This window comes from Dendroctonus ponderosae, unplaced genomic scaffold, assembly GCF_020466585.1.
Source record: "Dendroctonus ponderosae isolate FM_Combo_2020 unplaced genomic scaffold, Dpon_F_20191213v2 Dpon_F_20191213_113, whole genome shotgun sequence".
In the NCBI taxonomy this organism is placed as follows: domain Eukaryota; kingdom Metazoa; phylum Arthropoda; class Insecta; order Coleoptera; family Curculionidae; genus Dendroctonus; species Dendroctonus ponderosae.
Genome location: NW_026017244.1, coordinates 1,602 through 16,614, shown reverse-complemented (window position 1 = coordinate 16,614; position 15,013 = coordinate 1,602). Strand labels below are relative to the sequence as shown.

General features: G+C 35.5%; 1 protein-coding gene across 1 annotated transcript; it reads left to right on the top strand.

The window, feature by feature from the left end:
• Nucleotides 1–553: 553 nt before the first annotated feature.
• On the top strand, nt 554–8,294 carry LOC125503035 (LIM/homeobox protein Lhx9-like). The gene is made up of 3 exons (XM_048662767.1): nt 554–1,240; nt 1,471–1,668; nt 8,155–8,294. The coding sequence occupies exons 1-3, from the start codon at nt 915–917 to the stop codon at nt 8,201–8,203; spliced, it is 573 nt and encodes a 190-aa protein (XP_048518724.1). The 5' UTR covers nt 554–914; the 3' UTR covers nt 8,204–8,294.
• The last annotated feature ends 6,719 nt before the right edge of the window (nt 8,295–15,013 follow it).

Below are 15,013 nucleotides of genomic sequence, written 5' to 3'. Positions count from 1 at the left end.
ATAAACGAAATGTAAACGAAGCTTAAAAGACACTAATCAGTAAGTTTGCACAGTAAAGTGGAGTAAAAAGCTGTTTGTAGTTAGAAACAAACTAAAAGTTGCAAAATATAAATACGGATTGAAAATCAAACGATTCCGAAAAATTATATAGATGCTTTCCTAATCTAGATATCTACATATGTTGGAAAATATAGATTTTTTTCCGAAATTAACTTTTTTAGAACAATTTAGAACGATATTTTCCATTTTTATTCTCCTTTCTCAACAATATCTTAATCCCCTTCAGGCGGGACCTTCTAGGCGAAATAATTCATCAGATTCATTCTGTAAGTAACGACATTCCAAAATCTTGCCACTTTCTATAGAGCTTTGGAATTTCTGATTAAATCTACTTAGGCAAAAATAAGTCGAAAAAAATCCACATTTTTGCATCCAAACTTACCCAAACTAACCAGTTTCACGGAAAAATTCAATCTCAAAACCCGTAAAACACCTACAACCAAACATCCAAGTGCATCACACATAAATTATTCAAATATGCGATTGAAAACGAAGTGGTTTAAAAAAACATCTACCTAAATATGCCCAAAACCTTTTGCAAATTTGAAACGAATTTAATTAGCTGCCAATTTCCTGACTGTCACACTTGCACAAAGTAGCAATCCAAGTACAAACAGACTAATTAATAAACTAGGTGTATACCGAGCGGTGGAAAAAGCCGGTTTTCCAAAGAGTTACAGATCATTAGCGAGCCATCAATCTTTAAATACCTAGATGACTAAATAAGGATTCATTCAACGCTGTTGAAACGTGGAGTTTCAACATTGATACAAAGTATACGACAGCGATCGACTATATACAAAAAAATCTCATTCTGAAGCTGAAGATGAATGATGACATAAATTGGCTGTGGCATGGAAAACGTATTCAAATTCAACTCCTTTTCGAGCTGCAGTAAACCATACTTTGTCCTGCACAGTTTGGTGATTGAAATTGGTCAAATTTCCGAAACTAGGACAGTTTCAGTTGCAACTTGTTTTTCAGTGCTCCAATCATGCGGTTCGGACACTTGTCGACCTCAGCTGCACGAAACGTGTAGATCGACTCCATGCCCCCCATCAAGACCCGTCCAGTCGATTACTCCGCCAGAACTGCGAAGACCTGGATCGTCTTTTGATCATCACATTCCTAAAATCGAGCCAGATACAACACCATCCACGCCTCCGACTCCACCATCCAGGTAAAAATCATCTACACCTAATTATACTTACAGAAGTGGAAAGTGAAGAGGCTGCACAAGAAAATTTGATTTAGTTACACTTTTTGCCTTGAATACTTTCCTGCAAGCTCTTTCCTCTTGAGTTGATGTCTTATCATTTTGGAGGCACTGTTGATTGCAAAACCAGTCAGTGCTTCATACCCTATTTACTGTTTTTTGTCTTGTAAAATAGTCAATGTTTCGTCTTTCAGTTGTGCCGAGGAAATTGGAGGATTTGCAATTTGTGCGGGTTGTGGTAATAAAATAAGGGACCGATACTACCTTCAAGCTGTGGAAAGGCGATGGCATGCCAAATGCTTGAGGTGTTGTCAGTGTCGAAATACTTTGGATGGTGATGTTACGTGTTTTTCCCGCGATGGAAACATCTACTGCAAGAAGGATTACAATATGTAAGTTAAGCATTTAGTGAATTTTTTCTAGTCTTAGTTTTGGTCCTGCTTTGCTCATCGCTAATGCTCCCCAAGCCTCAACAAAAAAACAGCACAACCTTGTTAGAAATTCGTTGATCGAAGATCGGAACTGGTTGATGAAATTACCATATCACCTAGTTAATACCTCGAGTGTAAACTAAACATTTTCGTTTGGTGAAAAAAATTTCACCTGATTTACAACGAGAGCAGCATTCGTTTCATGTGGCAGATCGAGTTTGCTTCGTTGTTTTTTCGGTTCCATGTTAAATATTTAACGGCACGTCGAGACGAATTAAGTCGCATTACGATATGAAAGGTTTTGAAATTGCTTAAAACAACCTTCGTACCGTTTTAATCCCGGCCATTTGTTACTTTGAATCAGCAGCTATGGCGCAAAGCGCTGGGAATTTTCTTCGGTGTGTAAAAATAACATAGGAATAATTATCCCTGAACTGGCTCATGATTAATCATTAAATACAATTCAGCTATTTTCTTGTTGGAATTTGCTGTTTATTGGAAATTCCGGCTCGAAGGACCAAAATTATAATTGCGTCTTAAACCACCGCCTTAGACTAGAGACGTGAATGTTGTAGACAAGTTATCATAAATTAATCTCCAAATGTGTAGGTTTTGCAGATTTACGTACTTAAAATCATAATAATCTTCCTTTCTCCTAGACGAAATGCAAATAGAGCCACTGTTGCGTGGCACGTTTCTTTTGATTAAAAGCAGATGTAATTTCCAATTGAGTGCAAAATCAGCATATAAATGCATAACCCAGACGTGGTTTATTTCAGGAAAACTTGCAAAAACCACACTCGAATAGCTGGATTTATAAGAAGTTCTTCCATATTCAATTTGTGATTTAGTTTGCAACTTAATTAATTTAGTTCATTCGTTTGCTTTTAATATGCAACATACAGCTTTGAATTAATATTGATATTATTTTGAAGTTAAGCTGGCACATAATTCATGTACCCCATGTTCTACACGACGCACACTTCCGCCCGTCAATCTCTTTATCTGCGTTAGAAATCAATTTTAGTATAATTTTATATTGAGTAGAGATGTTTTCTGTTTCTCCTATAAATAAACTGCTCAACAACATCAACGTTGCACCGGCAAATTTGGTTTAATTTTGGTTGCTTGAGCGMTTGGTTTCGGTTTGAAGAGTTTAGTGCGACTCTTTTTCGGCTGAAAAACTGGTGATTCGGGTAAAGTTTCTACAGGGTGCCAARTGAARCAATGCAAAATTSSTGAAAATTCCGCGCGTTTTCCTTTGTACAAAATACGATGTCTTAAAACAGTCAACTTTCTGGGCTARCAGTGATAATTTTTTCTCTTCAACTTMTCTTCTCTSTKCAAACAACAAATCTAGGGTTTATTTGGAAGCTTAAACTTCACAGTCCCATTGAGAGATCATGAGTGAAGCAAATACCTTGAGTTGGTTGAGAATCTTCCATAATCACAGATTTCGGAGGAAATTCTCATTTGGCACATTTTTAATGTGTCGCGCTATTTGGTACATTTTTAACTTTTTTACAGTTTTTATTTACCACCCTGTAGAAATTCCCTGATGCGTAATTTTAACCGCAACATGGACTAACAGAACACAAATAAGTCTTCAATGATAAACTAAATCGCTTTAAGGAATCAGAATTTATCCAGTTCGAAATATGGGGTAATTTGTGTGGAACTGTTTATTTTGATGAGTCGTTCAGTTGAACCGACCGATTTCGTCAAGGTTCTTCAGAACAATCGCTAACTTGCCTCAAAAACAGGTAAAATGTTTATATACCATTTTGACAAGAAAAGCAGGAAATATTTCCACTAAACAACACAATTATTTGCGCGTTTGATTGCAGTTTGAAATTATTGATTTATTCCTCTTAGTTTGAGCCTCTCGCTGAGCATCGTGCAAGCAACATTGAAAACTCTTCCGAGTCTCTATTGCTTTTCTAACTACTTGAGCCTAAAGTCACTAATTCACCAAAAAAAAACCAACAAAAATCTGTGATAATCACATTTAAGCCTGCCTTAATTTCAGGAACAAGTCGCGTTATTTGAGCATTTGCTTTGTCTTGGCATCACGTTTCTGAGTTCGGTTGTTCTAAAGCAATGTTTTTTCTGAAGTTTTTGCTGCCAAATAACTCAAAAATACGGCTTGTAAAAGTTAGCTTCTCATTAGAGCTTCAGAAGTGCATTACTTGACTTGTGTAGTTTGAAGCCGAAAATGATCTTCTAAAGCGTCAACTGCACAAAAATCAAGCACCAAAATATAAGAAACAGCAGAAATTAAGAAGATCGGTGTTGGTTTAATTAAGGAGGATTCTGGCTTTTTTTCTGCACGATTAAGAGCGTTGAGCATTACGCAAAGCAAATGCTTTGCACGAATGAACCTGAACTGCTTTTTAGGAAAAAAATGGAAAAAGCACTTCTGAGTGGCCGCCACAAGTTTTCTGATCATTTTTATATAAGAAAACCTCAAAGATGCCACTTCTGAGGATTTAGCGGCGAATTGAGACTGGTAATTGGTGTCTTAGAACCGCAATTTTTGCGTTCTTTGAGGTAGAAAACTTCGATTTAAGTGATCCAACTATCGTATTTGGCTGAAGATGGAAGAATTAAATCTGGTCTTAATTTAAATTATCGTTAACAATGTTTTTCAATGATTCAACAATGAAGTTCAAGCGACAATTATTCTGATTAGTTCCGCGGTTTTGAATGGGAAAATGCCCTTTGGAGGTTTGGAGTGATGTCCAAATTGCAACCGTTTCGGAAAAACCTCATTTTCTTATTGTTTTTACGGAAAAACCGCAAATATTCCCAACTGATCTATGAATAAACTTGCATTTTTGCCGCAAAAGTTAATTTTTTTTATGCACCCCAGTATATCGAATTTTTGTCTTAAATTTTGTAGGAGGTTTTAGCTTCAAAAAACATCATTTTTGTGTTTGTGTAATGTTCATTCTGTTGGTCAGTTGACATTTTTTTAATAATTAATTTTCTGGGACTTTGCTTCATCTTTTACATCTATTGCCGATGTCTTCTACATCTTCTTAGGTAGTCGGAGTTGCACAAATTGATGCTGCTACTTAATGTCTAGAATGCCTAATAATAGTCATGGAGCAAAATCATGTTCCAGCAATTATACCATTAGCATCTGACATAATCACTTCAGGGCTTGATAGTGAGGTAATAAGGAACATTTCTGCAAACACAATTAGTTGCTTCTTCATAGTAGTTGATCTCATTGAGCTAATTTTACTCTCAGTACTTTTGCTTGCTTCCAACTGTTTTAATTGACTTTCTACTTTTCCCATTTAGTAATTTTGCATGCAACTTCGTTTCCCTTTTTGTGACGCATATTGCGTTTTCTATGCTGCTGATTTCACATTTTCTTCTTCCTCTCGAGCGTTTTGAGCTCTCGATGGAATTTTCCCTGAGTGTCCCTTTATATGTGGTTTGCTCAGTTTGTGCTGTTTGCCTGCCATAGTTTAGTTTCACCCAAAATACTCTTTCTGTTGTCTGTTCGCGCTTCGCCATTTGAGTGTTTTTGCTTGCCACATTATTGCGTTGTCTAAGGCAACTTTTTCTTCACTGTCTGTATTTATTCCTTTGGTTTTCCTCAATTTTGCTCTTTTCGAGTGAAACGTTCTCGAACATCGAGCCGAAACCATCAGATCCGCTTGGGTATTTTCAACATTCGTGTCGTGTACAGTAGTGGGTAACATCAAAGAGCCTGTCGAAGGAAATTTAAATTTACTTACGAAATGTTTGAATACTCAAACGGACAGGTCGCATCTCTTTCCAGCGCATCAAAACGAACAAAACAGACAAAAATAATAGCTGTGAGGATGGAGTAGTTTATTTGCTAGTCGGCAGAACAGGTTCCTATATATTTTGAATTGTTCGGCTCGACTTGTCGAGTATTTACTTATGAAACTGTGTTTATTCAAATCGTCTTCAAATATTGACTCTGGACATTATTTAATGTACTACTATTGTTTTGATGTGAAAGCGAAAACGTGTTTCGATGGATTTTAACGTTTTTTTCTGGGACTTGATAGCCAGTAGCTGGGCTGAAGAAGGTCAAACAAGCATTCAATCGGTGCCAGGGATTAATTAATATTTTGCTGTATTCACCAGAAAATCATCTATTTTCACCGAAAGACGACTAAAGTTGAATTGTTCTAGCTGGCTGATAGCATGTCAGATCAGAGTTCAACAACAAAGTTTCAATAACAGTATCGTCAATTTGAATTAAACCAGAAAAGATTGGGAAGATTACAGATGCCAACCTGTTAAGCGTTCAAACCAGTGCTTTTAAGTCGTATTTTCAAGCTGAAATTTTCAACATAATTTATGCAGTTGAATACACTTTTGTTCTCATTGGTGCTGGTCCTTGACCGAAGGACCGGTTGTAATGACACGATATTAAGTTCACTTTCGGTAAATGGGTCAGTCGTATCTATAAAATGGACCGGTTTTGGGTCACTTTTTAATGGAATCCTTAAAATAAAGCTGAACTTGAATCGCATTTTCCATGGATCTAGTTCGATTGATTTGCAGTGTTTTCTTGAGTTTTATGACCCTTATCAATAGCCCTGACACTAATCGGCATTTTTTTACAATCAATTACCATTTAATGTGCGTAATATTGTCACAATTATATAGTTATACGGTTTACAGCCGCTTCGGCTTCCTATTATTATTAGTCAAACGTAATTTATTGCCGATAAAAAACAAGCCATAAAATCAGGGCTATGAATATCACAATTTCCCATATGAACTCGTAAAATAGCCTTCACTATGAATAAATTATTGAACTCAATTTTAAATAATAAAAAGAAAACGTTTAAGCTAATATATCGCTTGGATATAAAATACTAATTTGGTAATAAAATTCCTATAAAGAACAGGTTGTTTATGAATATTAACAACCAAAAAATAAAACAACCAAGGCTTGATTAGAATGTGATTAAATTCGGCACATATTTGCTTGTTCCAAACCCACCAAATTATTAGTTTCATTTCTAGCGTCCTTTTTAACACGTTTTGCCTAAAATTCGTGTTTCCCATATACCTACACTTTACATTTTTTACTGTAGCCTACAGTAATTTAAATTGAATTAATATTTTATGAGCTCTGCTCTGTTCCTTGTCGGTTGTAAATCATTGGTAATTGTTGTTATTTAACATTTCATAAATTCTAAATTTTTGGGAAATATTAATGATTTACGAGAGATCGGGTCGTTGAACGGATCGTTAAAAAGTTGTCCGATCGGAAACGGTTTTGGTTTTGTTATAATTGAAGCGATTTAATTGCGTATATATCAGGATGATACATTATTAAATGGCAGCATATAACAGGAAATACACATAGTAATAGTCAAACGGCAAATTTACTACAATGTCTACGGCTATTTGCATTTAGAAATGGTTAATTGTGATATTTTTTCCGTTTTGTTACGCAATTATAGTTTATTTGCATCTTCTTGTGTGGATCTACGTCAAATTTTCAAGCACCACTGCCAGTTTTAGGCAGATTTTTGGACATTATTTTTGCAGAGTAGGTAGTTGAACTGTATCACTCAATAATTGGCAAATTTTCGTTAATTAAAAATTAAATACTGTGTTTAATAGCGCTGGTTAATGAGCCAATCAAGTTAGTGTTGGTGTCCATGTGAAACATGGCGTTTTTGCATTTTATCGTGGGATTTTATTATGCTTTATTGCATATAAATCGTGAGTTTATTATTTATTCAAAAATAATAAGGAAATAGGTTCTGGGCCGTAAAATTTGAAATTAATGCAGTTATTCGAATGTGTCTGTTTGTTGCAGTGGTTATATAAAATATGGAATTCTCCATATGAAAAGTGATCATTTCGGTTGGGGTTAGAAGATCTATAAAAAAAATTAATTTGATTTGATTGGTTAATTATGCGTAAGTAGGCAATTATTTAAAATAGATTAATTAATGCGGTTACGCCATTTAGGTTTCTATTTATAACTAACAAACATATAATTTCGAACGCACGAACGTGTAATTATTCGTACAAATTCGAAAACCATCATGCATTGGCTTGTTACATCTGATAACTAAAACGGTAAATTAGTAAGCTTAAGTAAAGTACAAATTTCCATTTTTGAGCATTATTTATGAAATTTTTTGCAGTAAAATTTCGCAACCATTACGCCAAGCTGTTGAGTTTTTCAGGCTTGTACACCGTGGTAAAAAGGACTTTTTTCTAGCGGCCTAATCACTCCAAAATCACTTATGTGATTCTTTACTATATGCACTTGAATTTTAGTGAAGCTTTGCTTTATTTAACTGCGTTTTTTTGGTTGGTTCCTAAGCTAAGTTGGTAACTGTTGGTTGGTTCCTAAGCCGCAATATGTAAATCTTGTAAAATGCAACCAAATATGATATTTTTGACCAAATATTTACACTGACTTTTCAGGAAATTTCAAAATGAAGCTGCAAATCGGCAGATTTGGAGAAAACGCTGATAATATAACAAAAATTCTTGCCGACTGAAACAAAGCAGGTGGAGATCTAATTTTTTGCCCCCAATTTCCAAACACCCCAATGTGAAAATTATGCAAGTTTATAGAAATTTAGCTCCGGCTGGTTTCCCGGAAAATTGCCATTTGTGAGGCCTAAAATCTGCCTTTATTCAAGTGGTGCTTTAGTCATTTAAAAAAAACACATTTTGAAGTTATACTAATTATTTAACAAAACAGGACCTTGTTTGTAAATCGTTTTTTTTTATATTGTAATTACGTTTTCTGAATCTCATAAACTCAGAATTTATATCGAAAAAAATGTGTGTCCTTTTGCGATTAGCAGAAACCGTTTGGTTTTTGTCTTGTTTACCTTCTTTTTCTGCTGGAATTAGAACTTTGAAGTTTTCCATTTAAAAAAAACCCACTAGTTTATGAGAATACAAAATTACTGGGATTTATTGTTATGAAATTTGGATATTTTTTTGCTAGTTTTAGATTGCGCTCGGAAAAAGGCACGTAAGTTTAGTTAAATAAAGAAACACAAATAGAATTTACAAAATTTGCGGAATAATAATAAAATTCCTACAGGTTCAGTACAAGTAAAAATGTTGGTGATCATTTTCAACACTTCAGCTTTCGAAATGGAATTTGTTATATTTTATTGATTAGAACCGGTTAAAATATCAACACTAATTTTGGTCAAAATGCTTTTATTGGTTTTTAAGACACATTTCAATTTCTTTCAACGGAAACTTATAGCAATTACTTGACAAAAGCTTTTTAAAGTTCACAAGAGTTGTTTTTAAGTTGGTATTTTCCTTATCGATTAGTGATAATTTAGCAACAAAGAGAAATTATATTCATTATAATATATTATATTAGCTCTAAGGCAGAAACACTTCTTAAAGCATTGGTTAAACAAAGAAAATCGACAATAGGATTAAGCGGAAATTACTCGTCAATAAAGCAAAATATTAATAATGCTTTGTATGGAAAAGTTGTCGGTTGGAACAAAAATGAGTTCAATATACGGGCTGGTGGAAGTTTTCAGCTGGTCTGAACATGAGGGCATAATAAATAAGGTTGGTTTTGCACAGCGAAGCGATTTGGACGCTAAAAACTCTCTTAAATTTGCGCAATCAATTCGAGAATAAAAAGTACAATTACATACGTATATAAAAATAAGTTGATCGAGTCGAGATCGAGATAGTTCTCCAGTAATCAAGCTGATAAAAGACCTAAGAAAGTGAAAATAGCGTCATTCGTGGATTCTTGAAAACGTAGAATTATAATAATAATCCAGATCGATTTCATATGAAGAGATTCAGAATAAATCCAGTTTGAGCTTAAGCCTGCGAAAAAAATGAAAGAAAAGTGAAATAGTGCGACTTTGCGAACGAAGAGCGGTCGCAGGTCGGCCCATAAAGTAATTGAAGAAAAATGGCAGCAAGTCGCAGCATGAAACAAAGTTTTCTTAATAAAGTAAGCAAAACATGCGGTGTTCCGACTGGTCCATAATTTAACCGGATGACAAAGTGCGGAATCCGCAAAATACACGAGTTGCTGCGTCCTCTGCGGGAATATTCAAACAATCTGCGTCTGCCGACACGGTATCCGAAGAAAATGCAGGGCTACTGTTTAATATGACTTCTGATTAATTGCACCTAAGCCATTATTAATGTTTGCTTCTTTCAGTCTTCTTTCACTACCGTGCGCCAAGGTATTTCAAGTCATTTGATGTAATGATTTAGGTTTCAAGAGAAACGGTCCGGATTTTTACGGTGTAATTTCGTTATCCGCTGCTGAGGCATCGTAATTAAGTGAGTCTTTCATCGAAATTACTTTGGCCGATTGGCGGTATTTCGCTTCAACTTCAGATCAAATTCAATTCAATGACTCCACCACTTAGACGACACGTGGAACAACCAGAACCATTCGCCACTTATACAACATACGGATGAACTTTGAAAATCTCTTCACACTTTAGACCGATCCCATGTGTAATTAGAAAATCCCGGCGATTATTATGACAAACCAGCGAGTTGAAGTGAGGTCCTATTCAACCGTGAATTTTAAATTGGCAAAGCTTTCAACTACCTACTTACTGACAATACTCGACGGCGAAATTTCTGATTTATTGTTTGCTGAAGGCATTGTGACATAACTGAAGTTTTTTCCAACAATGTCGACATCAGATTCAGAACTGTTTATTGCGTTGGCGTTGCTTTGGAATCATCAATTATCGCTATTTGGTCAATATGATTGCAAAGTGTTTTCTTTTGCCTTGTAGTCGATCGGTTGACAATCCTCTAAAGGCTTCAGTTAACGGAAGTTCTTTACTTCTCTTTATTTAAAAAATTCCTAGCATTTCATGTAGAGCAAACCCCGACTTCAAGTTTTCACAGTCCATACACGGAATGTGAGTCTGAAATATCCGAGAGTTTTATTCGAATCAGGTTTAAGTCTGATTTTTGCGCACCTTGTAAAGGCTGTTGTAAAAATAGGCGACTTTTCCCAAAAGCAGTCCCTACTTTAAAAATGTCTAACTTCTCATCCAGAGCAATTCATAACTTGCAATTTTCACAGCCCGAAAAATACGAGAGTTTTATTCAAATCGGAGGTAAGTGTGATTTTTGCGCACTTTGTAAGTGCTGGTGTTAAAATGAGTGTTTCTTCCCAATTGAAGGGTCTTTTCTAAAAATTCCTAACTTCTCTTCCGGAGCAGGTCCCAACTTTAAATGTTCAGAGTCGATAGAAGAAACACGAGTTACGAAAGTCCAAGAGTGTTACTCGAACAGCACTTAATCTTGATCGTGATTTTTGCGCACTTTGTAAGTGCTGGTCTTAAAATGAGTGATTCTTCCCAATTGACGGCTCTACTTCAAAAATTCCTAACTTTTTATCCAGAACGAACGCCAACATCAAATGTTCGCACCCCGAAGAAGAAAGGTGTGTCTGGAACATATGAGAGTTTTAGTCCAATTGGTCGTAAGTTTAATTTTTGCGCACTTTGCAAATGCTGAATGAAAACCCGTAACTTCTGATCCAGAGCGAACCTCATAGAGGCAACATAACTCTAGACAATACCACAATAAAGTCGGATAGTTTTATTCGAATCACTCTGAATTCTGATTTATACTTACGCATTTTATAAATGCTAGTGTTAAATGCTTGAAACATTTCTAACATCTAATGTAGAGCACATATGAGCTGCAACTTTTCACAGTCCCTAGAAGAAACCTGAGTCTGTTTTAATCGCATGCAATATTAATTTTTGCGCCCATTGCAGAATATTGTGTAAAAATGTGCATTTTTTCCCAATTGCGCCTTCATTCTAAAAATCCGTAACTTCTTATCCAGAGTAAACCGCAACGTCAAATTTTCACCGTTCATGGAAGAAATGTGAATCTGAAAAAGCTGCCAGTTTTTGTCTAATGGCACTTAATTCTTATTTTTGCACGTTTTTCAATTCTGTGGTAAAAATGAGTTGGGACTGCAGACTCCCTATCCTCTATTCTTCTAAATTAAAAATTCCTAATTTCTAATTTAGAAGAAGCGAGTCTGAACAATCTGAGAGATTTATTCAAATCACACTGAATTCTGCTTTTTGCACATTTTCCAAATTCTGTTGTAAAAATGCGTTTTCCCTTTCAATTGCAGGCGCTATTCTAAAAAGTCCTAACTTAACTTGGAAATTTTCAGCGTCTATAGAAAAAATAGGCCTGACAAATCTGGACTTCTGGATGCCGTTTGAATCGCTCTTAATTCTGATTTTGCTTTAGCTTTTCCATTCTCATTTTTGAACTTAGAAGTAATACAAGTCCAAAGCGAACAAAAAATGTATCTATGAAAAATCGACCAGAAAATTTTAAACAATTTATTGATTGTGGATTTTTAAACCACTTTTCGATGGTTGCGATTGAGTGCAACTGTGGCATTGTGAAAATGTCCCACTCGGGCCTAGATTTGTTTCGAAATGGGAATAAAATGCCGATTTCTCACAGAAATGTGGAAAAATGTCGTGAAACGGCAAATAGTTCTCAGGACGATTATTATTACCTCATTTAGGTATGCAACAATTGCGAAACACGCATAATATCTAAAACACGAAGCCTAGACTGGATTTGTTGAATTTCGCAAGCCTTTTCAATCGCATTTTCGATTCCAATTTACTTACTGCATTTGGTCTCAAACTAATTTTATGTTTGACTAGCTCGATAATCAGCTGAATGAAACCTGCAACTTTTATGTGAATCTGCCAGCTAGTTTCCACTGGGAGTTTCACCCAAACGAAGGGTTAAATATAAACAAACAGTCACAAACAGGTTTACAATAAGCGCTTAATAAAAGGCAGGCCATTATCTAAATATATCCGAAAATGTCCCATTTAAACTGCTCTAAGTCATCTTAAAAGTGATTTACATTGAACTGGTGCAGTAAATTGCCGTTACAACGTACCAAAATAAAATATAAGTATGATTTAGGACGCGAAATTTGTCCTTAATCGTTTCAAGAAGATTCGGGCTGCGTCATATCTGGATAAGTTATATAGTTTTCAAGGAATTTGTTCGAAATTTATCGACTACTAATGCTATAATTGTTGCAACTGGTCCAGCATTATCGAGCGGATGTTCTTAAGGACGAGGCTGATAGGTGAATGGTGCTAATCTGAGACACACGTTACGACAAGTGGATATGTTAAAGGAGCAGATAATGAGCCAAATTCTCTCCAGCAGTACGCAGTACTAACTCACATTGCTGCCTTGGTCGAAAACAACTCTAGTTATTAACCGATAGAGGCAATAAAGAAAACCCCATATAATTAGTACCACAGTACCCATGTAAACCAGCATAAGTACGTGCGAAATGTTCAGTAAACACAAGAAATATACATTGATCTTATCATATTATTGCTAGGAAACACGCGGTAGCATAGCAAATATCTGATCTGTAATGGCTTGGTGATTAGAAACTAATATATACATTTCATGACTTTTAATTATTGGATTGCTCGCTTAAGCAGATTACGGGGCTTGGGGGCTTTAGAGAAGCACCCAGACAGTTTGTAACATTGCATGTCATGATGCGGTGAAATCTGAGAATTGTTTACCTACTTCGAAAACGAATATTTTTCTGTTTAATCACTTAAACTAGTTTTAAAAATACTGTTTGATTTTTTCTTGTAGGTGCTTGTTGGATTATTACGGATCTTTTTGTGCTTTAACTGGCTGTGCCGATGGGCCTTGAGATACTTCGAAGAAAACATTTAATTTTATAACTCTTTATCTTCGGTGTAAAGGTTCGCGCATAAATTATGAAATGAAAATAAATTATGGGGATTCAATGATTTTCAATTTGCTGTTGTGGGCATCAATCGAGGCTGAAAGATTTTTTTATTCACTGTTGCGTTTTTGGCGCATATTTTAGCAAATTTATACGTTTTTTTCAAGTGAAACAATTCAGGTGGCAATGTTGTGCCGTTGTTGCCGTGTTAGCTGCAACAAACTCCAAGTTCAAAAGGCACTTTTTCGCTGTTTGTAAATTATGCGGTTTTAATGGTGCTGCGGTGCATCTTTGTTTTTCCAGCTGCTTTTGCAGATATCTTTCATAACAAAAAATATTTTTCTGGTTTATTGTCTCATTTAAAGAACAGTTTTTGCTCATTTGCGTGTACATTTTTCAAGGGAACAATTTAGCTGTTAAAGCGTCAAAAAATGCGCGTTTTTTCCTTATTGTAGGCGCTAATTTGAAAATCCCTAGCTTCTAATCCAGAAAAAACACTTTCACAATCCATAGAAAGGAATGGTGAATCTAAAAATGTCACAACTTTATTCGAATTGCGTTGAACTCTGATGTGCACCCATTTTGTAAATGCTGGTATAAAAAAACGTGTTTCTTCCCAAATGCAGGTTCTACTTTAAAAATTCCCAACTTCTCTTCCAGAGCGAGTCTCAACTTGAGATTTGTATAATCCATAGCAGAAACACGATTTTGAAAATGTTCAGAGTTTTACCCTAATAGCACCTAATTCTGATTTTTGCACAGTTTGCAAATTTTGGTGTAAAAGGGCGCGTTTCCCTGCCAATTGCAGGCGCTTTTCTAAAAATTCCTAACTTCTCTTCAGGAGCAGGTCTCAACCTTAAATGTTCACAGTAGATAGAAGACGCACGAGTTACGAAAGTCCGAGAGTGTTACTCGAATAGCACTTAATCCTGATTTTTACATTCCTTGCAACTTCTGGTGTCAAAATTAGGGTCTTTTCCCAATTGCAGCCTCTATTCTAAAAATTCCTAACTTGTCTTACAAAGATAATTTCAACTTCAAATTTTCACACTGCATAGACGAAASATARATCTGAACACACGGAKAATTTTATTCAAATCGCACTTAAATCYGATTTTTACACAGTTTGCAGAAACTGCAAATGTGCAAAGTACCTACTGCTGTGGTTAGGTATTTGAKTTTCCATTGGAWMMKTTTMWAWMTATKGCCAAAGCCWAKTTTTSAAMCAGMSAATTTTTSATYGAGAKCATTKKSTRWMTWTKGSCAAAGCCTCAAAGATGAAGTTAAAAATTCTTGCGTCAATCGAGCGAGCTTGAAAAATTCTACGATAAAAATTGAAGCAGATAGTGAGCGGATAGTTTTTGCCCATATGGAGAAAACTCTACTGCGGTACTTACAAATTTGAGTGTAACGGAGAAATATTCCAAGTAAATGCTGTGGTTTGAACCAAAAAGGTAAAGTTTGCACACGCATAGTTTCCGGACCGCAAAACTACCGAACAGAAAGAACATCGTCCATTCTGACTTGCTT